Source organism: Thunnus thynnus, chromosome 17 (genome assembly GCF_963924715.1).
Source record: "Thunnus thynnus chromosome 17, fThuThy2.1, whole genome shotgun sequence".
Taxonomy (NCBI): domain Eukaryota; kingdom Metazoa; phylum Chordata; class Actinopteri; order Scombriformes; family Scombridae; genus Thunnus; species Thunnus thynnus.
Window position 1 is genome coordinate 22,663,117 of NC_089533.1, and position 25,288 is coordinate 22,688,404.

The window sequence follows — 25,288 nt, forward strand, 5'->3', positions numbered from 1 at the left end:
AATCAAAACTATTATTACATGTCAAGTAGTGTTGTAGCAACAATGCAAGATCAGTTATTGTGATTGGCTTTAAAATTTTAAAGGGCTATGATGCTCCAACTTTATCTGGCCCATTTTACATAATGGCCCGTTTTAGCTGACTCCACCCTACACTAAAGCAACACATATCTTCTGTATGTGTAAATAGTTAAAAATCTATTATTGAATATTTGGTGAAATCAATTGGGTTTTTTCAGCTTGTGCAATGAACATGGCATAGGATCTTTAAAGGATCTTTAAAGTGTTATTAGTGACGTATTGGAGGTGAAAATACATAGACACACACTTGTCTTTAAAATCAGCAATATAGAGTGTGACTTCTATCTTTCATGGGGGCCATTGAACATTCAAACAGGTTTTTCTTGCCATAATCATTCCTCTTGTTCATAATGACCATTAAGAGATCCTTTATAATCCAATTTCAATGTAAGTGATGGGGGACAAAATCCACAGCCCTCCTTGTGTACAAAAAATGTATTTAAAAGTTTATTTCCAGCTAATATAAGGCTTCAGCCATCCAAATGAGTCAAATCAAGTCAATAACTTTCAACTTTACAGTCTTTCTAGTGCCAAAGCTCCTCTTTTATGGGATCCTTACACTACAGCTGAACAAGAAAACACAGTCTTTTACTAAAAAGACTGTAACTGTGGAAGATATCCACTGTATTTGACTAACTCAGATGGCTGAAGCCTCATATTATTTTCATTATCTTGCTCAGGACTGTGGATTTTGTCCCTTGCCACTTACACTGTAAGTGCATTTGAAGGGGATCCTCTGATGGTCAGTATGAACAAGAGCAGCAAATCAATGCTCATATAGAGCAGCAAATCATCTCATTTAAGAAGCTAAAATCAGATCATGTTTGACATTATTGCTTTAAAAATAGCTGAAATGATGATCAAAATAGCTGCCTCTTAATTTTCAGTCAACTGACTAATTAATTAATTAGTCATTAATTGACTAATTGTTTCAAATGTTCTAAATTGAACTTTTGGGGGCTGTGTGAGATCTCTAAAGTATGTTTCTTAAAGTATAAGTGTTTCAACTGACCTGTGTGACAAATGAACCTGTGCTTCCCTCCTACACACGGTACTGGTATCCACAAATACACACTGATGTTCAAAGTTGAAAGTGTATGAAAAATTGAAAGTTTTATAACACAAAAGGACGTATTATGTGTATACTATTATAGTGTGCAATGTGGAGACTACAGGAGAATTAAAACTATAAGAGATACACAGTGCCACTAAAATACAGATGTTCCTACAGATACCATAACTGGTGTATTTTCACCACCAGTATCTTTTCATGACCCGTGAGGTCTGTGGCTGTTTTAAGTAATGACTTCTACGGACTCTTGTAGCCTCAGTCAGTGAAACAGGCGGTTGTGTGGAGTGATGTGACCTCTCTGCCGTCCATCATCACAGGTTCAGTGGGTGGCAGAGGGACAGGCAGCAGGAGAGAGATGTAGCTTGATAGAGTGAGTCACACGGACGGACAGAGACAGCACACACACACACACACACACACACATTTACACATTGGCAGTCGGCCCAAAGTGACAGCAATCATCTGTTCTGCAGCAGGCAGGTGAAGTGAGGAATCACTGCAGATCTTATCACATGATAAGTGTGTGTGACAGAAAAGACACAGCATTTCTCTCACTGATATATCTCTCATCTCTCAGTTACTGCAGCTTTGCCACCATGAACCTTTCTACACAGCAGCAGCCATATTTGTTTACTGTTGCTTGTGTATGAATTATATGACAACAATTTCACAAGAGGGTACTGATTTTTTTTATTTCTCTCAAGATGGAAATGAGAAATCAGAAGCCATGACACTTAAAACCCACCAGGTGGCGCAAAAACATTACAAACATGACTGTACTGTATCTCATTCCTTCAAAACATTCAGAGACCAGGTGCCTGCCTGCTGCTCTTTTAATTTAATTTAATTTAATTTTGGTAAGTAGGAGCCTTTATCTGAGTTTACATGCACATATACATAGCCTACTATAAATATAACTGAATTTGTGGACTGAAAATGTTAAGAGATATCCAAATTACCCAAAATGTTATGCACATCCTCATGCAAATATGTACGAAAATGTCCTTGCATTATATAATTTCCCAAACTGGGAATGCATTGTTTTTGTGAATGTAAAAACACGTGTATAATGTGTTGCAGACCTTGGAGCAGATACATAAACGCACACATTTTAACTCTTTTACTTGTGATTAACTAATGATAGTAACATACAAGCCTATATGTAACAAAATAAATGTAGCCTGCATTTTATATACTTAACCCTTACATACTGTTCAGGTTCAAATTCGACCAAATTTTACATTTGAGAGCAGCAAAAACACCCATAACACTTTTTTTCCTTTTTAGCCTGAAATTTGATGACTTCTCCTAATGTGACCCAGATTATACAAACATAGAAATATTTCAATTTTTTAAAGGCATTTTTGTGCAGCTGATACATATTTTTGTAAAGCGTGTTTGACCCATATTTATTCAAAAAATACCACTAGAACCATTATATAGTGTGTTGTAAATGTTTTTCTCTCCATAAACAAAAAGCATAAAAACCAAAGAATAAACTCTATCTGCTCTTTGAAAGCTTCATTAAGGATTAATCGCACATTGATCTGTGACTAATGAGGTATTTATGAAGGATTTGTGGTTCAGAAATTTGGCAGAGGCTGATTATGAGTGTGAAGGGTCAGAATATGAACAGTATATTAGGGTTAATATTTGTCTTGATAGTGAACATCTTCATACATATTTAATTATTCTTTCAGCGTGTTTAAGTTTCCTAGAAAAATGAATCCACTGGCAGTGTTTAAAAATGCAAAAACAGTGTAATCTTCCTTTTAATTTGGCTAAATATTGAAATACATGAGGCTAGAGGAGGAGGGGGAGCTCTGAGGAGGTGGAGGGTGGGAGAAAAAGAAGGAGAAGGAGACGGAGGAAACGCAGACCTCAGACCAGCCTACCTCCCCTCACTGTCTTCTCCCTCTGTGCCCGATGCCCGTAGACAAATCTGACCGTGGATCAGCGCACTCAGGCTCCTTCCACACTACGAATCACACCAACTGGGACTCAGACCAGAGGAAATCGTGTTCGTCGGCAGCCAGGTCCGCACGCCAAGTCACATCCATAGCAGACCACGGCGAGGGAGCGGACGGTGTGATAAGAAGGGACTGAAATCAAGGGGAAGGCTGGTAGGAACAACAGAGAGGTTTAATGAAAAAACACATTTAGCTGCGAAGGGAGAGAGAGAGAGAGGACTGGCTGGCCCCGCAGAAGGAGGAGTAGTACGCGTAGCTAATTTCCAACATTTTCTATTATTGGCAGCGAGAGTGTGCTCTGCGAGCCACATTTATAAAGAGAGCTAGCGGTATGTAATGCTAGCAAGCTAGCGAATGTTAGCTAGCTAATTAGCTTGTCAGGCATCCAGGAGTCGGACGTGTGATCTTTATTAAAATAGGTCACTGTTTGGCGTCGTTTTACTTTTTTGGAGAAAGCGGTGCTTAATGTGCTTTGTCCGGAATCCTGGCATGGTCATAATGTTCTGCCTCGAATAGCTAACGCCAAGTTAGACATAATAAAACAGTACAAGCTGCCTGTATTAATGAATTGCTAAAATCAGTTCAATATTATCTGTCTACGCGTCTTGGGAAAAGCCGAATCCATTGTGCATTTCGAGCTGTGGACAATTCAAAAGGAGAAGGCAAAGGAAAAAAACAGACTTTTGACTGGTGACTGTCTGCCGTCCAATGTTAATGTCGACCGACATTGCATCTATAATGCTTCCCGTTAGTCGGGGAATAATGGACCGGGAAAGAGACATTGATACAGCAGCGGGACCCCATGCGAGCGCGGCCGGGGGTTCAGCGGCTGTCCGGGGGATGAAGCGAGGAGACCCGGAGCCCGACGCTCAGACAGCCGCTGCCCTGACTGACTTAGCCGGGGCGGAGTGCAAAAGACCAAGGATAGACGGGACCGGGAGTGTTGTTGGTGACATTGGCCAGGTAGGAATACAATGTAAACACATGTAGTATCCATTTGTCACATCTGTTTCGTTTTGTTTCCATCTCAGCGTCATGTGTGCAGCATTGTATCAAAGTATCCTCTGCCCTCCCCTTTCTTCTTCTGTAAAAGCTTTTGTTCCTAAGCATCAGCAGGGAGTGATGGTAATGTTTTGACAGGCCCCTTTCTCTCATCAACAACATAATCATGCATCAATGCAGCAAACAGAAATCATTTAATTAAAATGAAATGTGAGCTTAATGAATTAGACAAAAATGTGCTGGTGGTGATAATGTGCCTCGCTGACTGTAGCTGTGCTCCTGGAGCAGCTCAGTGAGAGAGCATGACCATACCAAGCCAGACAAAGGTAATATGATACAGGCTCCATTGCTATGACAGACAGCAACACAGCAAATATCAGACCCACTCATCATGTCTGGCTTATGGAAAGTAAACCAATGCTTTGTCACATGGTGTAAGGCGCACTGTAATTTTTCTTATTCATATCGATGAAATTACTCAGACCTGTGATGATAATTTGCTGTGAGTCACCACATCAAATCCTGATACACACTGCGTGTGCCATTAATCGCTCCATGCCCCCCCTGATTGTCGCTAGGTGTTAAAAGAGAGAGGCAGACAGGGATTGGGGGAGGGGTCACCACAGTGAAAGACAAAGAACAGAGCCTTTTGGTGTAGGCTGAAGGAGAGAGGGGGCTCGGGGGGCCCTCCTTACACGGGTCTTCCCTGCTTTCATGACTCGACTGCTGAGACAGCAAAGCATCAGGAGCCATTCTTGCCTCCACCGGACTAATCTGTGTATATTACAGTAGACCAGAGGACTGCTGAAGCGCAGGGTGCACCTCTCTCTCTTGCTCTCCCGGGATCTCTTACTACACATCATTCGTACTCACACACACGTACAGTATGCTTTCAAGTGTCCATAATCCAACAGTAGAAGAGAAAAATTTTTAGCTGACGTCTGGTGTTTTAGTCCAGGGAAACAGCACTAACAGTAGTCGAAGGGCAGGCGGACATGGTTTGAGGTCATCTGCAGGTAATTGAATCCTGGGGAACTGGTAAAATACTTTAATTGACTGTGCGGCTGACCTGCTGCAATGACAAATGGGTCCCGCGTAAAGCCACGGCGCTCAGCAAGCTTCACAGAGGATGGATGCCGATGATGAGGAAAGGTTATAGCCCGCCGGCAAAGATGATGTGACAATGAGCAGCGTGGCATGGGGAGGATTCTCACTGCCAGTCAGTTGTATTGATCGCTGGGTACCGGGGGGTCAGGCTGGAAATAGGATGGAGTGGAGAAGAGATGGGAAAGAAGGGTAGAAGATGTACGGGGAGGGTTAGGCAAGAAGGTGGAGGACAAAGAAAGAAAGAAAGAAAGAAAGAAAGAAAGAGTGGGGTGGTGTTGGACATGGACTTGATATTTGGGTGGACTGCACGGCAGAAAAGAGACTCACAGATGTGTTCTAGATGGATAGATGTAGAGGGGAAATAAAGGATGGAGGCAAGGAGAAAGAGGACAGAAAGGAAATCGGACCCATTACTTTGTATCCATCAGGGATCATGATAAGGATGAGAGGAGTGATGGATGTTAGGAATGGCATGATAAGTTGGGGTGAGAGATAAGCAGCAGGATAGGCTCTGAATGAAGATGAGTAGTTGAATAACACTGTCTACTTTATGCAAAGGATAAATAAAAAAAAAAAAAAAAGGAAAATGACATTGAGGGGATATGCCAGTAAATCAGTTATGGTAGTTGAATGGCAGTCGCTGGCTGTGGCTTAGTGCGTGCTCTGGATGAGGAAGATGAGTTCAGTGGATGCTCTGATAACTAAATGCAGCCAACAATTACCATACTATTCCCGTTGAGCGCGAGAGGTAGTAGATTGCTGACCTTCCTGGCTGACTGTAAATCAGGACTGTAATAATAAATGAGAGTGCAGCGGATCGCCTCCTCTCCCTTTTGTTGCTCCTGCTTTCCTCCCCCGCTCTGCCTCAAACAAACTGCAGACCCCCTTCATATCCTCCCCTGTTTCCCCTGCTCCCCTCTAGCTGTCCTCTGATTCCCCTCCATCCTCCTCCCTCCCCGTCTCCCCCCAGGCATATTTCCAGATTGCTAATTGACTCCTGGTTCACAGGCTTTCAGTGTGCCAGTGAGGCAAACCGCCCCAACCCCTCCCCCCCCTTCACTCTTTCTCTCTGCCGTCCCATCTCCCTCTGCCATCTTTGATTATCTGTCCCTCTCTCAGCCCATCTCCAATCACTCAAATTTATACAGCAACATCTATCACTTCTTTTCCGGCTCTGCATCTGTCTTGTCTCGTTTTCCTCTCATGTTTGGTTTTCCTGTGATCTCCTACATGTGTCATCTCTCCTCTATCTCTTTATTTTTTTTTTTTCCAACTCTCAGCTGGGAGTATTGATGCGTTCCCCTTGAGGCAGTGCTGTGGTCCACTCAGATGCAGTGGGAGTACAGTTCTAACTCTCTCTCCCTCTCTCTACATCTGTCTATCTCTCCCGGTTTCGGAGAGCCGATTTGTCCTATCGTTGGCAGTAAAGAGGCTTTGTGTCGCGCTAACGAGATCAAAGCTCATTTAGGAGAGGGCATTAACCAGACTGATCGCTTTAACGGGCCAGAGCAAAGGGAGGGGGCCAGGCAAGGAGAGGGGGCAGTGGGGGTTGATATGCATGGACAGATCACTGAGATAGGTTATTAACAACAGTTTTTTTTTCAGAATGAGAGGTTTTTTTTGTTTCTGTAAAACACAGGCACTTGACCTTTTTTCTTTCTGTCCAGTAGCCCAGCGAGAAATTTAGTCTGTGGTATTGGTTGCTTATGAAAATGTATTGCTGACAACAGTCAGCTTCCGACCATTTGCCTTTGAAAACAGGCATACAAGGATACACTGGAGATCTTGCTGGGTTTACTTGGTGCTGGAATTAAATTGCCCCCAAAATTTTAAAATAGTTTTTGTTGTGAAGTGAACAAAATCTCATTCTTGTGGATATCTCTTGTTGATATCCCAGTGTGACACTGCGCATTTTTAAAATCCTTAAATTTAAGCTCACAGAACATTTTAAATGTCAATAAAATAAATCAGTGTCATTTCTTATAATTGATTAATTACTAAAATAATTTTTTAAATAAACAAATGTGAAAGATTTGCAGTTATGTTTTATTTTCAGTTAACTTTTAGTTGATTAGTCAGACAAACTGCATTTTAAGACATCACTTTTGTCTTTTTAAGGGCACTTGTCATTATTTTTCATAGACTTGGAAGTTGCAAAGTCACAAAATAAGTAAAAGATTAATTTACAATGAAAGGAGGTATTTGTTGGCGCCCCTAATCTTCGACTGTAAAATGGCAAGATAAAGCTGTCTTTACGCCGTCTTTACCAAGAGGCCTTGTGATTGCAACGTTACAAAAGGCACAAGTCCTGCATGTACCCAGAAAGCCTGTAACTGTAGCCTAAAAGTCTAAGCGTCCTTCAGAAGTCAGCGGCTTGAATTATTCACAGAAAAGAAGAAATATCCTCAGTAGGGAAACAGTACAACACAAAGAGGCAGAGGAGACAGGTGGGTCAGGTTGTGTGTTCAGCTCATACCTATGTGTGTTAATATGTGTAACAAAGGGTCGCACACAATCCTACCTGGTCTCACGGTATGCTGCCTACTGCTGTTTAATGATTGCTGTTAAACTTTAAGCCGCAGCACAGCGGAGTCACCCTTGACTTTTGAACTGGCAACGATAAGCTAAAAATTCCCCAGACAAAGTTGCTCAACTCATATTCTTTCTCTCCCAATGTGTGTGTTTTGTTCAATTCGGTGTTCTTTATTGGCAAGTACAATATCAGTATTGCCAAACCATAAAGGACTAATCACATTGAAGACAAAGAGAAGAAAGGCACTAGTCTTAAAAAAAAAGGAAAACAGATTAAAAATCTCTGTTCCTCTCTCTCTCTCTCTCTCTCTCTTGCTCTCTTTCTCCTTACTCTTGTTAAGCACACTGCTTTCAGCCCCTTAACATGACACTCTCATGTTAACGCTCCCTTTATGGTCATCATGTCACCACTCCCCCACCCTTACATGCCTCCTCCCCAAGGCTGCCCCCAAACTGTCATATGTGCTCCCATCTCCACCCACACACACAACGAAATGTCAATTCAGTGTTTCCCTTACATGGGGTCATCTGTGATGCCCTGCCACAGCATTGTCACAGCTGCCACAGTGTCATAAATAATTCAGACTCAGTTATGGAATATACCTGGATCCATAATGTTATGTGTGTGATGCTTTGTCCTCTTTAAGATCATCCATCAACTTACATAAGTGTGTGTTCCAGTTTAGTTTATTAGGCATCGTAACATAATGCATGCCAGCGGTGCACTAGAGGCTTTGCCCTGACAAACTGAAATAATTAGATGTGACAGAAAACAATGAAGCAGCCTGTGCAGCATATTGGTGTAAGTTACGGGGCAAAAAAGTATGTTCAGCATCTCTCATTTAAATGAAATAAATTACTAAGAAGTTGTATTGGTGATCATTAGTAAGTAGTTACGATTGCAACTGTAATGTTTTATTTCTAATGTTCAATTTTTGTTTAACACACATCCACATTGATGTTTTGTTTTCTGTAGGTTGAGATTGGAATAAAAGCAGAAGCAGAGTAATAACATCAGAAAAAAACCAAAATGTGTAGGAATGGAAATTGAGCTGCAACCATTAATTATTTGTAATGAATTATTAACCATTAATCAAGAACAATTTTGATGATCAATTATTTGTTTAAGTCATTTTTCAAGCAGAAACACCAGACATTTGATGGTTCCAGGTTCTTAAAAGTGAGAATTTGCTGCTTTTCTTGGTCTGACATTGTAAAAATGAAATATTTTGATTATATAGTGATTATATTTTGGTTTTGGACTGTTTGATGAACAAAACAAGACATTGGATGATGTGACTTGGTGATCTAGGATATTATGATTATCATTTTTCATTGTTTTCTGATGTTTTCTGATGAATTGATGAATCAAGAAAATAATCAACAGATTAATTGATAATAAAAATAATTATTTGCGGCCCTAAATGCGATTCTTAAAACAAACTGGATGCACACATTGCTAGGTGGAGCTGTACCTTTCTGTCATGATGTGCCTGGTTCTGCTGTTAAAGCATATGGTGAAGAGATTGCTTCAGCATATGGTTTGACCCTTTGACAGTTGCAGTAACATGAGATGGACATGTTGTGCATCATCGGACAGTGTTGTGTATTTATTACGTCCAGTGCCCCAAGAAATCGTCTTCACATTCTCAGATTTACCTACTAAGAAGGAGCAAACCACAGTTTATTAAATCACAAAGTACACGCAAAGTCCTCAAGTAAATCACTACTGGCAACAGAAACATTTAGAAGACAATGCAGCTCAAGCAGAGATGAATGCGTGCTGCTGCAGGAATCTGCATGTAGAGGCTCATGCACGAAGGCTCACACCTGAATACAGCACTTGAATAACTCTTGACTTAACTCCTGGTCATCCACACAGTCAGAGGAAAGGTAAAAGCTCTAGAGCCACATGTTTTCTTACTGTGGGATCGGAAACAATAACTTGTACCCAGTTCAACTCCTTTAGAAAATACACAAACTATAGCTAAAAAAAGGAACAAAAACGTGTAGCTGTCTCGTTTTGTGGGCACATTTCGGTCTGCAGTGTCTGAAAAGGGTGCTGTTATGAGTAATAAGAGGAAACACTGCGATTCATCTTGTCTTTCTACCCTTCCTCTTAGTTGTCTTTGTCTGACTTTAGGTCCCACATTATCGACTACCTCCACAACATTTGTCATTTTGAGCTGCATCATTCGGCTTTGATATACCTTTTGGAGCATAGCACATTGACAAATCACACTCATCAGCTTTAGTCCTGTGCCCTCCGGACTGTTTTGTCAATTCCTCCTTCAGTTTCTGCATTTTACGGTGGCACTGTTTGATCCTCTCAGATGGTTTTTCCACGTCTCAGATCCGGTCATACAGTGGAGTTGATGATCTTGAGTTTAGTCGTAGGGGTGGTGCTTTTAGTTTTTCAAATATTTTAAGGCCTCTGAAAGTAATTTGTGTGATATTAACTCTGGCACATAGATCTATATCACACCTTTATATATACAGTAGGTGGAATGCTGGACTTTCTCAGAGCCGGAGTACTCCACAGTCTGGATTTTAGTCTTGTGGGTAAAGATTTTTCTTCAGCAGGTGGGATTTTTCTTAGAGTTGTTGATATGATTGAGACCATAAAGCCAAACATCGGCGCAGTCCACCTCCTCAGGCCGCTCTGTCAGGGACCACTGGATGCCTGCAGCAGCCCCCCTTAATTACCCCGCTCCCCTCCTCCCTCCCTCCCTCCCTTCCTCCCTCCCACCCTCCCCTCTCACCATCTGTTGACCTCATGTCATTTTGCCTTCCTTCACCACTGCTGCTCCTTTTTATTTCCCCTGCTTCTACCCGTTTGCTCCAGCAACTCCCTAACTTCTTTCCTTCTCCTAAAATAGCAAGTTGGAGAGAGAGAGAGAAAATAAACAAGAGAGACGCCCTTTAGTTTTGCCCTCCGCAGAGTCAGAGAGGGGGACAGAGAAAGAGAGAGAGAGAGAGAGAGAGAGAGAGTGTGTGTGTGTTTATGTGTGTGTGTGTGTAACTGGTTTTCTGCGCTTTTGCTGATCCCTGCCAGTGCAGTCTGAAGCCCTCACAGTCAGCCAGCCGGCGCCTTCAAAGGCTCCTCCTCGCTCACAAACTATATGGAATTAACTTAATGGAAACTTGCAAAAGTGCGGGAGGAAAGCCCAGCTTTCAACCTGGACAGGCTTAGTGCAGCACACTGAGTTTGTTAATTTCAAAAAAAAAAAAACATGGCAGTAATAAATGTGGTTTTCTTTTGTATACTTTTTAAGACATGCAGGCATGTAATATACTTAAAAGCAATGCCATATGGCAAAGGGAGAGAGTGTGTGTGTGTGCGTGTGTGTGTGTGTGTGTGTGTACGAGAGTGTGAGTAAATGACTGTTTGAAAACTAGGTATCAAGTTCAGACCCCCAATCCCTTCCCCCACCCTTTAACAAAATATAAATCACATGGCATTCTTCTCTTATGACTCATTGTCTCCGTTTCGCAAATCTTTTAGTGTTTTATATTTCTCTCCCCTTTCTTGGCTTTGGCCGTCTTCTTCCCCACATTCTTCCTCACATGTGTGTGTCTGTCTCTGCCCCTTATTTTCATCTAACTGTGTCCTTTCTTTTCTTCTTTCTTTCTCCTCTGTCCTTCCCCCATCCATCTATCCTGCTCCCCCCCTTCCCCTCCCTCCCCTCCCTCCCTCCCTCTCTCTCTTGCAGACAGATTGATTCCAGATGTTGCTCAACTCTACCCTCTCTCCCTCCTCCTGTTCTTCTACGTAAACTCCTCCTCCTCCTCCTCCTCCCCTTTCTCTTTCTTCTTTCCACTTTGCTCCGTCCACTGCAGAACCAACAGCGACTCTATAATTTGATGGTTGGGGATAATTTTGGTTTAGATTTCACTGGCATTCCAATTTTCCTCCCAGTTTTTGTTGCTAGTGCGGCGCCCACACTCTTACTTTGACTGTAAATGTGATATAAAAAAAAAACACTCATTCTCCAACAATCACTCGTAATTGTATCTATATTGTAGTAATCCGGTTAAATGATCAAATTTCTTCGGCTGCTAGTGTTTTGTTTCTCACCACCACGAAGGACTTACAGCTCAAACACTGAACAAATACAATGTTAAGCTCCAGTTTTCGGTGCACTGAAACCAGATGTCAGTTTAGTCCTGTTTGAAATGCATCACACTGTTAGTAACTCACAACATGCAGCTCTTGTTATTTAAAATGGGAAGCATTTTCTCATTCACTGCCGACATTGCCCCAAGGCTTTGTAGACTTGAGATTCTGCTCTCTACATCTCCTAATACTACATTTCCATCTGTGCCATGCTGAGCACCGACACCTTTTTTTTACACAGCGAGTATGTTGCTGAATATAAGCCCGTCCATTCGCCTGTAAACGCGGCGCACCAAGGAGAGTGTTCCCCCTGGGGACGAGGCACGAGGGGGAAATTGGTTCCAGATGAAACAGGAAGTGGAGAGCGGAGACAAAGAAAGGGCTGTTTCAGACAGGGGGAAAGGGAGGACGGGTCCCGAGTCTGGACACAAATACGCACACACACTCTCACACACACACACATACACGGGTTTACTGCTCCTGCATCAAAAGTTTCACTCTCATACTTACCTATTCTTTACATCTGTCCTTTTTTCCGTCATACTCATGTTGCTAATAACTTAATTTCCCCCTTGGCTTCCCTCTAGCCCACTCCGTCTAGACACTACCCCTTTTTCATTCAGCCATACATCATCGCCACATCTGTTTTTGCTCTTAGCTTATATATCTTCAAATCCTAGTCTAGTCCTATAGGCTAGCTCTCCTGGATCACCTTTGATAGCTGTTTGTCTGTTTGTGTCAGTCCGCTGTCACCGTGGCCCTCTGTCAGACACTTGCCCTTGATTGGCTGAATGAATGCAATCCGGAAGTGGTTCCCGCAGCAGGCAGCTCGAGGTCAGGGCCAGGAGGTTAAGTCTGTTGACACTCTTCAGAAGCCAAATCTGCCCTTCTCATTGCTGCAGCATTACACAGCCCACACTCAAGCTGTTTGCTGAATGGCGGAGTGTATTCAGGCCGAGGGGCAGCGCAAGGATTTGAAACATTTTGTCTACCCCTCAGTCCCGCAGATTAAATGTAATGAAAACATCAGCAGTTCTAAAAGACCAGCACCCCACCCCACATACATATACACACATCTTTCTTTTCCCCCCTCAGACCTTCTCTCGTCCTCTCGCTCCCGTCCTCCCCCCCCCTTTTCCCTTCTCCTGCAGGAGAGCAGAGGCATGAGTCTCACTAGGAGGTCATGTTTTCTCTGCGAGGCACGCCAGCAGGCTAGACTGTGTCATCTCTCTCACTGCTGTCAAAATATCATCGTTTGGTTAACTTTCTCCATTGTTCCAGTCCTCCTCCGCTACCCCCTCCACCTCTTTGTCTTTCTTTCGCCTCCTCCTCCTCCTCCTCCTCTTCACCTAGCTCTGCAGCAAACAATGGCTCCTCTTGCCGGGGCAAAATGACACGGAGGAGAAAATAATAGTCAGAGAGAAAAGAGAGGGAGAGAGACAGAAATAATCTAATTAAAAGTAATTACAGAGCAATTAACCACAACACTAGTTTCTGGGGCAGCGTCAATGAGGGATGGGGGGGGGGCTCACCCTCTGTGAGTGGATTTTGATTGGTTAGCTGGATATGAAATGTTGGTAAGCTGGAGTAATGGTTCAGCAGTCACAGCATCCACACAGACTGTTAACTCACTCTTCAGTCTTTTCCTTTCATTAAATGTCTTCTGTCCTTGTATGAACTGTGTTCTGTTTCTCAGCATCATCGTCGTTGTTGTTGTTGTTGTTGTTGTTGTTGTTGTTGTAACATAATATTATTTAGTCTAAATAATCTGTTCAAGACAGTAAGGAAAAAAACCCAATTATACCATCCTCCCACTCATTTTATTTTCCAGTATCTAGATGGAAAACAAGCTAGATGGAGGTTTTTGTCTGAGAGTGCATTTCACCTGAAATGTAAAAGTTTTGGACTGTCATGCTGCATCCACTCATTTTCAAAAGCCTAGCCACTTACAGCGCTCTCCTCCCTCCTGTTGTCTCTTGCAGAACAATGAGCCTTTAAACCCCGGTTTCCATGGATACCCACCTCACAGTCAGGTAAGAGATTAGTGACTGCTTGCAAACCTCTGTAAAAATACATTTACAAAAAATGCTAATACAGTATCCTGAAATCACTGGAGATGTTCTAGTTTTCAGCCACCAAGTTCAGTTAATCAAATGCTGCCTGCTCACAAGATGTAAAGGAAATATATCCACTGACTTGTAAGAAAATTGAAACAAGGATAGTTGCACTGTCTGGTTCCTCTAAATGTTGGAACAAATGTGTGGCACAGTGTAATATAAATAATTTTAGAAGCTTTAATTGTTCTTGGCCAGGGGAACCAAGTGTTGTCACCCATCTAGTCCTGTTGCAGGATGGATGTGGCTCTGTTGTACAACGGCATCATTATCGAGACAGTTATGAAGTCCTGCGGGAGCTCTTTTATTTTTCCTCCGCTACAGCCTGTGGTAGCTTATAAATGATGGCTGTTAGAAGGATTGGAAGAGGAACTGGGAGTGATTGAGCTTCCCTTTCAAAGGCTTGACCCTCAGAAAGTAGAAAGAAATTACGATATCACCTTCTTTAAACTTAAGCTCCGCACCCTCCTCATGCAATACTGTTTCCACAATCCTATCCTTTCACACTTTCTTTCTTGTAATGCCTCTCTCAGTCTCTCTCTTCCACTCTCTTTCTTATTCTAAGTGTCTCTCCATGCATATTGCTCTCAGTAATGAGTGCCTTATGTGTGCAGCGCAGCGGCAGGGTAGCTGACTATTTTCTTATCTACCTCCAAGCAGCAGAGCACATTGAGCGGCTCAGACCAGCTCAGTACTCATGTGTGGATGAGTTTGTGTGTATGCACATGCGACCTCCATTTGGGTGTGTTTATGAGAAAGGATTCTTGCATGTATGTGTGTGTGTGTGTGTGAGTACCTTTGTCTCTGTGTTCGCGTGCATGTGTAAGTGTGTCTCCAGCGTGCATGTGTTTGGGATGTGCAGCTCTCTGGCAGTGCCACAGGAGGGGAGTGTTGGTCTGTGAGGCTGTGAGCCCCCAGCCTCCCTCCCCACATCACAACACGGGAGATTCTCAGAGGCCTCATCTCCTTCCATGTATTCTTCTTCTTTTTTTTTTTTTCCCCCTTACTCCTGCTCTACCCTTGGCATCTCCTTTCTTGGGAATACAGCTCTCCAACGGCGAGAGAGAGAGAGCGAGCGAGCGACTTAAAGAGGCTGACGCTGTAAGAATTTGTCTTTCAGGTTTAAAGTCAGTTTTACGTAATATCAAATTTCCCTTCCCTTCCCTCCTGTCCGATATTCAGTTATTTCTGTTGTTGACGTGTCGACAAAAATAAAGATTGTGAAAGAGATTAAAGGCAAGACGGGAGAGGATGAGGCGAAGAAGTGGAATAGAGGTGAAACAGAAATGGAAACAAGTTATTTAAGATGGCTTGCCTGCAGGGCACAAAATCATACAATAGTCAGTTGCTCAGTAAGAGCAGACATACACTGTATTCCAGTCTTGGCACTCGCCTGTCCGGATTCCTCTGCTTGTAAGACAAACACCTGAGCAGAGAAATACTTGCGATCTGCGCTACATCTCATCTGTTCAATTCAGTGCCAACGCACACTGCCGCATTTGTTTAATAAATGATTTAAAAGTCGTCCCCACAAATGTATTCTGCCCTTGAGCACACATATTAGGAGTCTCTAGCACACTAGCTGCTGGTTATCATGCAAATGGAGCAAGCCAAGCCTAGCTTAGCCGGATTGGCTTGTTCACTGCTGCAGTACATTTGTCTTGGTAATGTCTCCTGTCTTATGTTATGTATGCATGTTTGAACTGCCTGTAGGTCTGTGTCAATATGAGTGTGTTAAACGGTCACAGGCTCCTGTGGGTCCCTGCTACTGCTGCTGCACACTGTGAGGTGTGTGTGTGTGTGTGTGTGTGTGTGTGTGTGTGTGTGTGTGTGTGTGTGTGTGTGTATGGCCATTCTGACCCTCAGGGCCATACGTGTCAGTCTCCTGCTGTTTAGGTCACAGAAATGATCAGGGTTCACAACACACACACACAAACACACATACAAACAAGTCACAGAGGCTACATTCCTAAGCATTTTTATTTTATTTAGCGCACCGTAACCTTCACATGAGGACTTGCTATTAACCAGCGATGGATTATTGCTATAGAATAGTTACGCCTGAGATATTGATTTTCTGTAGATACTTTGTTTGAAGAAGGAGGCCTTTGTGTGAGTCAGCTGATGAGTGTGGGATAGATATAGCCCTTTGTATGAGTCTGTGTGTGTATTTCAGCCAAAGTTCAGCAGCATGAATATGATCACAGCACATCTGTGTGTACATTATGTGCATGTGTTTGTGCGAGGCTGCGTGTGTTTATCGCTGTGTTCAGTCTATGTGCTTAATCCCTCAGATCATCCCCTATTCATCCTCTCATCCTCCTCACTTACAGCCCTAATCCTGTCATCCCTCGCTCTTTTTTTTTTTTCGCCCAGCCCTTTATCCATTTATCTCTCTATCCCGTTATCTCTCGCTCGCATCCCCTGCGCCTCTGTCTCTGCCCCTGCTCCCTTCGTTTACCCCTTTCCCCCTCCACCACCTCCATTCACTTATCTTGCCCTCCCTCCATCCCTCTGGACCCAGTTCTAGCCAGACTCAGCAGATGTCTGAAAGCTTGGCATCAGGGCTTTTTTTTCCGCAGAGTTCAGTCCCTCCCATATGAAAATGCGGTGCAAAGAACTGCACTCTCATCTCGGCAAATTAAGCGCCCCCCTAACAGTTTAGTAGTGGGAAGTGAGGGAACTGAGCCCGAGCCAGAAGAAAAAGGCGCAATGCAACGTGATACAGATTCATGTTCAGGTTGAGGTTTAGATAGTGGGATCGGGGCTGGCGCTCCCTCAGTTTTTTGAGACTTCCATCTGTGTGATGAAGGCAGCTGCAGCAGAGATGGTGATCTAGGAGCCTACCCACGCAGCTGTCTACCTAGCCGTCTACAGACTGGCCTACCTACCACTGCTTTTTGGAGCTGACAAGCTGCCACGCAATAAATAAATCATCAAAAAAAGCTGCAATGCAGTGGGGGTCGCGTTCGTGTTCCGTATTCTCAGGCTGCCAGTGCGTGGATACAAGACGGCATCTTCTTCCTTCCTGTTCCTTTTCTCTCTCTGGGGGTTTGAGGAGACAGCAGCAGCAGCAGCTTTCTGACTCCATCCAGATACAGGGTTAGATGGCTAGATGGAAGGATGGATGCTTTGATGGATAGGAGGCACTGAGGCTGAGAGGGAGGGAAAGTTTAAAAGAGGGGCGGGAACAAGGGGAAGCAGGGGGAGCAGCAGGACGGTGTAGCGCGAGCGTGTGAATGACAGACGCAGAGCAAAGAGAAGAGAGAGAGCAGGAGAGAAGAAACTCAGGCTGTCAGGAGGAGAGAGACAGAAAGGCCCGAGGGGGATCAGAGCAGCAGGGCCAGGGAGACGAAGAAAGGAGAGGCAGAGAGTGACAGGCAAACGAGCCTTGCGTGCTGGAGAAGTGGAAGAAGGGACTCCGGCGAAGGGGAAGGAGGAGGAAGAGTTAGTGAACGAGGGAGAATTTGAATGTGTGAGACAGACAGAAGTGGACTGAGGCCACCGTCAGCTCATGGTCCTAGAGCACAGACAGAGGAGAGGAGGAACAGGAGGAGAGATAGAGACACATATAGAAGAAGAGAGGAGAAGGAACGAGAAGGTGGAGTGCTGGTCAGCAGTTGTTCCTCAAGATCAGACAATGATGGGGCTTTACTACCCTGCAATGCTACCGGTAAGTTCACTTCTCAAGTAGAGCCTCTTTCTATAAACAACCGTGTGCATATGTTGATAATTGCAAGATCAGAACAAGGGAAAACAAGAGAGATCATTAATGATTTTTTTTTTCATTAGTTTAGTTTGGCTTGATGAAAATAAGTCATTAGTGTGCTGTTTATGGTATGGCCTGTTTGGCTGTGCTGTGTCTTGGCTCAGGTGAGGCCTTTGTCAGATAGTTGGCAGGGTCTCAGGCTAACAGCAGGGCTTGTCCCTGCAGCTCTGCTCCCTTCACTTTTTAACTCTTTGCACCTAAGTGATTCTTTTGGAAGAAATCAAGGCTTATTACCACGCTGTAAATAAGCAACATTTTTTTTCCCCTTGTCTTCATTCATATTTTATGCTCGTGCAAGAATTGCAGAATTACACGGTTGCGACTGTATTAAAACAGTTACTTAGCGCTGTAGCATATAATGTTTATACAGTTGATGTTGTGTGCTCTTAGCATATGGTGGGCGTGTCTGTGCTACTTTAGCTGACAGACAGCCTGAGGACGAGAGCTGCTCTCCGGCTCTGTTCTAGCATGTCCTGCTCTCTGGTCGTGGGTTCCTCTGGGCCCTGGGGGGTGGGGCCAAGAGGTACATTTGCATTTGGTACATTTCAACCTCTGCTCTCATTGCCTGTGTTGACATGCATGTACAGTGGGTAATGCATGCTCTCGCCATGCTGCCCGCACAGAGTGTCATGTTATATTTCATAACTATATGCGTGCATGTGTCATGTAATGTCATGTGCAGAGAGGGTTGAAGCTGAGATTTTGTCAAGCGAGTCAACGTTGTCATCTAAGCTGTCCGTGCAGTTTAAACTTCATCTGTCCCTCGATTGAAGGAGACAGGTGCCAAGGCACAGTTGTTGTGTGGGCGCACACACACACACACACACACACACAGACACACACATACACATACACACACGCACACACACCAGTTGTTGCTAGGTGTGTTTTTCTACTTCCCCCTCTCCTATGGCACAACAAAGTCTTAAACAAACAGTTACTATTAAGCAATACGCTGCTGCACCTTTGTCATAAGAGATACCACTTTCACACATACCCGCTACCTTCATTTGACCCATTCATAGCCTAATCTGTATATTTCATAAAGACATGTGAGCACTTTTAAGAACAGTACTCACTGCAGCACTGTTTTCCCTAGGTTGACTGCTTTGGGGCGGCCAGGGAGGGAGGGAAAGCTGCAGCATGTATTAACTGACACACTGTAGCCTGTACTGTACATTTCCTGCCAGATTGACAACTTACTGCTAACCTTTTCCTCTGCTGCGCTCGCATTCACTGTCATTTTTCTGCTGCTTGTGCTCTCACTGTCGCTCAACCACGCGCTCGCTACACACACACACACATTACGCACTGCCCTATTCCTTAAAGGAGCTATGCTACTCTTATGACGGTGCCTTGCACGTAGATATCCTATGAAAAATGAGGAGAGGGAGGATTCTGGGATTTGATCCATTAGTTGATGACTCACAACAATTCCACGATAACGTAGGGTGCTATCATGCTTGCACAATGTGCGAGTGAAAATTATTAGAGGCCCATTGATATTAACGATCCTGTGAAATTTTACCAGCGGCGCTCATAATTCTGCAGTGGTGCACCGCTGCTGCAGAATGAATATAGGGGAAACACACTGCTGACACACACTGAAAAACACTGCTGCAGTGTTTATATTGAAGGTTCAACAGGAACTACTGTTGTAGCTTTGTTGAATATTTGTCTTTATTTGGTTAGCACCTGAAAAGTTGCAACAGCTGACATCAATAGAGACATTACGGGTGAGAGGCTACAAGTCAAGACCAATATCTATTGTTAGATTATAGCAATAAGATAAAAATTGTATACCCTCACCCTATAGTTGTTGTAGAAATGCATGTTCACCACTTCACACCAAAGCCGAGCAGTAAGCAATGGTCAGGAACAGGGTTGGCTCAAGTGCATTGACTAAGACAGATTGACCATAAATGCAGATCTATACTGCAGTACTGTGCATGTAAGATGATATGGTGATGCACATAATAATCACGCAGACTGCTCCTAAGCTTCTGCTGTGTTGGAGTTGATTGGTCAGTCAACCACAGGTAGAACCTCCCCCCAAGACCTCTTAAATCTCAGTTAATAGTCTCTCTTTCACACACGAGCTTTCCTTTTCTCAATTTTTTTCCCCTTTGTCATGTGTTTCTTCTCTGTTTCTCCCGTTTCCCCTCCTCTATTTCACTCCCCCGCAGGCTAGAGCAGCTGTAAGCTAAACACAATATTCCTCTTCAAAGAGAATGATGCCAAATGCAGGATGACGGTTGTAACTCGAAGGGTGTCAGGGCGGGCGGGCGGGGGGGGGGGGGGGTTAGTTCCATGTGGGAATGCACTTTAAAGGTGACACACCATCAGTCACCGTGTCCTCTGTAAAATTTATGGCACTGCTCTCTATTTTGGGTGACAGGTCTCTATAGCATTCACTGTGGATAAGAGTTGGCGTTTAGTCAAGTCTTGCTTGATGTCAACATTAAAGTTACCACTGTTGCCATTTTGCAGTCAGTAAGTATGTCTTATTTGCTATAGCAAAGGGCACGCTAGACAGTGTTTTGTCCATGACAACATAGTATAAATGTAGTTATTGTAACACCACAAAAGGTCGATTTCTGACTATATTAGCATTCTTGACTCTAAATAGTCCTATAAACAGTGCACACCTGCCACAGTTTACAGAACTGCCATGACTCAGGATGTCTCCAGACTCCAAGTGGCTAGCTCGCTCTGGCAATCCCTAAAAGGATAGACTGAAAAAATATTCTTCCCACTGATCTGCGCTCTTTGTTTGTGTTTGTTGATGTGGCATTGTCTAGAGAGGTGAAGCCATGAGAGTGGACTGATCACTTTGTTCAGTCATTAGCTAACACTAGCTGGCCAGCTGTCCTCAGATATCAGGCTGATGTCAACAAACACATGCAGCAGAAGCAGGTGAATTAGTGAACAGACTCCGCTGTCCTGTCTGTGCCGAAACTGATTATTACACTGGATGTCTGTGCTCTGCTTAACATCAGGTATTAACAGTCCATAGCTGTATGGGGGGATAGCCTGTCATTTTAAATATGCATAACAATGACTACCTGGCAAGTGGTGGAGGTCACTTATTATTCTTGTCAAACAACAGAGCACTGAGCATGTCATATTCTTATTCTTACACAGTTTAAAAATGTCAGTTTAATTTGCTGTGTGAAAACATTCTTATCTCTCTGTGTGTATTTGTAGATGTCCAGAGGTGTTGCATCATTCCTCTAACCTACCTGCACAGGGTTAGGCTGCTTTTACACCAAGTGCAATAATGCGTGAAAAACGGCAGTCCTTCCATTCATTTGAAAGGGGGTAGTGCATTTAGCAGTCCCCACTCCCACAGTGGGGACTGCATGGGGTGCCGCAAAAAGCCGCAGCGGCTGTCCAGTAAGAAGTTGATCAACTTTTGCTGAAACGCAACCCAACGTTATGCTGCGGTGGCCAATCACGTAAGCCGACAATTGGACCGGAAGGCGTCCACAGGAAGAATTGTGTTACTCTCAGGTCTCTGTGTACACGTCTGTTCGTGGGAGAATAGCTGCACACATATGAGAAATTGACAGAACTGTGCAACTTCACTGTCATAACACACTGTAGTGTATGTGTGTTTTGCTGTGTAAGGTGTACACATGCATCTCAAGTTCACCGCATATTTAGCCTTGTTTAGCATAGGAATCCTGTGGGATTATGGTTATTCCTCTGCGTTGCAAATCTCACATTAGAAAGTGACAGATAATGTCAAGGAGGTCACAACCACCACCCATCTCACTACAGCACAAACCCACTCTAAGCTGTTACCATAGATTTAGCAGTAAACCAAAGTGCAGAGTGTGCAGTATTGGTGGCCTAATGCACTGTTTGACACTGCTTCACCTCAGGGTTAACTGTTCTCCCACTGCACATATAGCCATGATGATATTGTCCACCACTAATGCTGCTCTAACTGCCTCTGCCCAAGGCTGTGTGCAGTAGGTTGAGGTGTGAAAACAGTCTGCGCATCGCACCAAAGCACACATACATACATATACACACAGAGGCGCATTGCAAGTGATGTGATGCACAGATGCGATGCAGCAGAGCCCTAAATGTATGCAGCATCTCCTAGCTTACCTGCTCCTGCATGATAAACAGCAGTGCAACACTGTACACTAGCTTAGACTGCAGCAGTAAGTCAGTGCCGCTGCGTTTTTGTGCCTCCGCGCCGGCGACACCTATAACCATAGGCATTATGTTTTCGGGTTGATATCTCAGGAAGGCCTTGAGGTCATTTCTTTGAATCTAGCACTAACGTCCACTTGGACTCAAGGATGAACTGATTAGACTTTGGTGGTCAAACGTCACTGTGACCTCACAAAACACATTTTGGCCATAACTCAAGAATTCATACGCTTAATTATGACAAAGTTTCACACATGTCTAATAGGATGAAATGATGAAGTGATGATATTTTATATCCAAAAGGTCAAAGGTCAACCTCACTATGACATAATGTTCTGCAAAAACACTTTTCTGGACATTATTCAACACCATAACTCAGGAACAGAAGTGGAGATTGTGACTATATTTCACATTTGGTGGGATACTGAATTGGTGACACTAATCTTGGGTGCTCACCTTGAAACTGTGGTGATTTTATTAAATTCCTTCAAAGTCCTCACTACAAATATTATGAGTCTGGACAGACATAGATGTAGACTGCAACTTGAGTGGTCGGACAGAGGCATCGAACCTCAAGGCAGTATTTCTAGTTTCATTTAAACTTTTTCTGTCGCCAGTGTACAAATTCCCCATCTCGCTGCATCCACTCAGAATTAGTAATGCAAGATTTTTTCTCGTGGATGGAATAAAACAGTTTGAAGTGACGGTGTGGAAAGCATATTAACGCATACAGATGCTGCACTGGCTTGGTCTGCAGATTTTCAGTGATCCTTGCTGTCTGTAGTATTGGTGTTAAGGATTCTTGGCAGTAGGGTTAAAAGCTTGTTCTACTTGACTGCATTCTGTAGTAAATCAGGGTAGATTAAAGGTCAGGGAAATCCCATAAGTGTAAATGTCAGTCTGTGATGATATAAGAGTTGTAGTGACACAAAAAAAGTTGAGAAATAATCATCATTTGGAAGATGGTGAGTACATCAGTGCTACAGATGTAGTCATACTTCTGACTCATGAAACATCATGCGTCATTTATCATGCAGACAGGCTGAGGATAAGTATGTTTGCACTAAGTTCATTTTGTTGAAATATTGTAGCAGAGCTGCAGTGATTTATTGATCAACAGAAAATTAACCAGCAGCTGTTTTGATAATCGAATAATCGTTCCACCTTCTCAAATGTGATGATTTAATTCTTTTATGGTCATCTATGAAAGTCAACGGAATATTTAAGTTTTGTTTGTTGTTGGACTAAATAAGACATTTAAAGATGTCTGCTGTGGGCTGTGTGGGAAATTATAACGGACATTTTAAACCGTTTTCTGATATTTATAGACAAAAGAGAATAATTATGACTTTCTAGGGATGCAGCGTTCCCAATTTGAATCTGTCTTGTGACTGTGCTTACATGTCTTCCCCTTCTCTCTGCCCTGTCGCTCTTTATTAGTAGCCATCTAGTAAAACCAGGAAACTGACAACAGCCTTGTGAGTGTTGCTGTACTTTAGTTATACTGTTACAACTGTGATTGCACATGCAAGCCAAGTCGCTACTGAATACTCAACCTATTATCTGTTTTATTCTTAATTATTCAATTTCATTAAAAACATACTTTGCTGTGTTGTAGTTTATCAAAAGAAACAAAAACTGAAACCAGCATGAATTTAGCAGGGGAATATATCTATCTATATCTATACATATACATATCTAATATATATATTTAGGCCATCTTGTCCTGCCCAAGGTGAGTCAGAGTGTGAGAGAAAGAGCTGTCAGTGTGATTATGATAATGATGCTGATGCTGATGCTGATCAGAACAGTCAAAAACAGACGAGCTGTATGTCACAGATCTCAGCAGTCACAGAGCTGCTGACACTGACGGACAGCATTGTGTTACCCTGTAGTTTAAATTAAATTACATTAAATTAAATTAAAGCTCATTATAAGATCCCTGATGTTGCATAACGACACATATATTTGTGATTTTAGGGAAAAGCTTTTACTTTGTTAAATTTTAAGAAATAACTGTTGCTAGTATGAAATTGTGTACTAAATACAGTATACAGTAAGAGCTTCAACTAAGTTCTCTGTTAAGTTATTATTCTTGCCACATAAACATCCACGTGTCCTCTGAACCAGTTAACTACTGATGTACCTCTCAGGGACAAGTTTAGCGTAATCTGATTGGCAGGAAGGAGACACAGGCAGCCGTATAAGGAGATGGGCAGTGGCCTGCGCTTTGATGGACATCACAGTGCAGCAGAGGTTTTGAGTGACTTGAGGGGCGGGTGTCGGTGGTTTTAAAAGAGAGAAAAAAAAAAAAAAAAATCTCCCTCTGGCTTTCATCAAGCGTGGCAGGCAAGAACGAATAGGGAAGGGGAAAAAGGAGGGGGGGTGAACGGAGGCATACTTCTCCAACCACTGGAAAAGAAAAGAGACGGATTGCAGAGGGAGAAGAAGCTGTAAAGAGTATTTCAGCCAGGCAACTTTGCAGACAGTAGATAGTTAGGATAGACAAATGGTCATGAGTTTGTGTGATTGATGAGTAAACTTACAGTTTCAGTAGCATCACCACTTGGCCACTCAGTCTGTGTTTCTGCGGCTAGTGTGTGCTTCACTTGGGCTGGTTAGGCTAAAGTCAGCAGACATAGACGCACGCTTGAAAGGTTTTGCCGTGAAAAGGCTTCTTCTCCCCCTCTTCTTCTCCGTGTGTGGAAAAACATATGGTGTCTCAGGTAACACAACTGTGCTTCTGCTGTGTGTGTGTGTGTATGTGTATGTGTGTGCGTGTGCGTGTGTGTGTGTGTGTGTGTGTGCGCGCATGAGGTGAGAGTGAAACAGCATGGATGAATAGGTCCTACTCCAGATGGTCCTTTTCTTTTTGTAATATTAGAAAACATGTCTGTTGATACCTGATCTACTCTGTTGTCAGCTCTGCTCAGATTGCTTTTCATGCAGTTTTAATGATAAGCATACACTTTTTATTCTTGTGTATCATAGACTCAGCCAATTCTGTATCTTATCTCACAATGTCAAAATGCAGTGTGGAAGTTTATGTCGAGAACAGACACAACGCTAATAGAGCGTGTCATTATTTTCCATAATCCCCTTTGCCCTCCTGTCGAGCCCCCCTTTTCTTTTTTCCATTATTTCTTTTTTCCTCGCTCTCCTCTCCTCGTCCTCTCTACTTTTGACCATATGATGCTGCCATGTAGGGCAGTGCTGCTCCTCAGTCAGCGGGTCAGGAATGCCTGTGTGGTTGTTCTGCTTTCACTTCTGATCTTAATCCACTGCAAGCTGCCATTCGCCTATCTGATTATTAGTTCTTCTATGATTCATTTTCTTTTTATACTTGGTCAGCTAAATCAC

The 25,288-nt window shown here is 43.2% G+C and overlaps 1 protein-coding gene across 6 annotated transcripts in view; it reads left to right on the forward strand.

Annotated features, from left to right (window-relative positions):
* Positions 1-3,131: 3,131 nt before the first annotated feature.
* LOC137168529 (RNA binding protein fox-1 homolog 2-like) overlaps positions 3,132-25,288 on the forward strand; it is a 43,145-nt gene continuing 20,988 nt past the window's right edge. For 2 of the 6 annotated variants that reach the window (XM_067571163.1, XM_067571164.1), the window contains exons 1-2: positions 3,133-4,083; positions 13,861-13,911. In XM_067571163.1, the coding sequence (XP_067427264.1) occupies positions 3,829-4,083; positions 13,861-13,911 (306 nt within the window). In that variant the 5' untranslated portion in view covers positions 3,133-3,828. Of the gene's footprint in view, positions 4,084-13,860; positions 13,912-17,183; positions 17,666-23,989; positions 24,655-25,288 lie in introns of those variants that run through there. The other 4 variants (XR_010924289.1, XM_067571165.1, XM_067571167.1 and 1 more) reach the window with 4 other exon arrangements.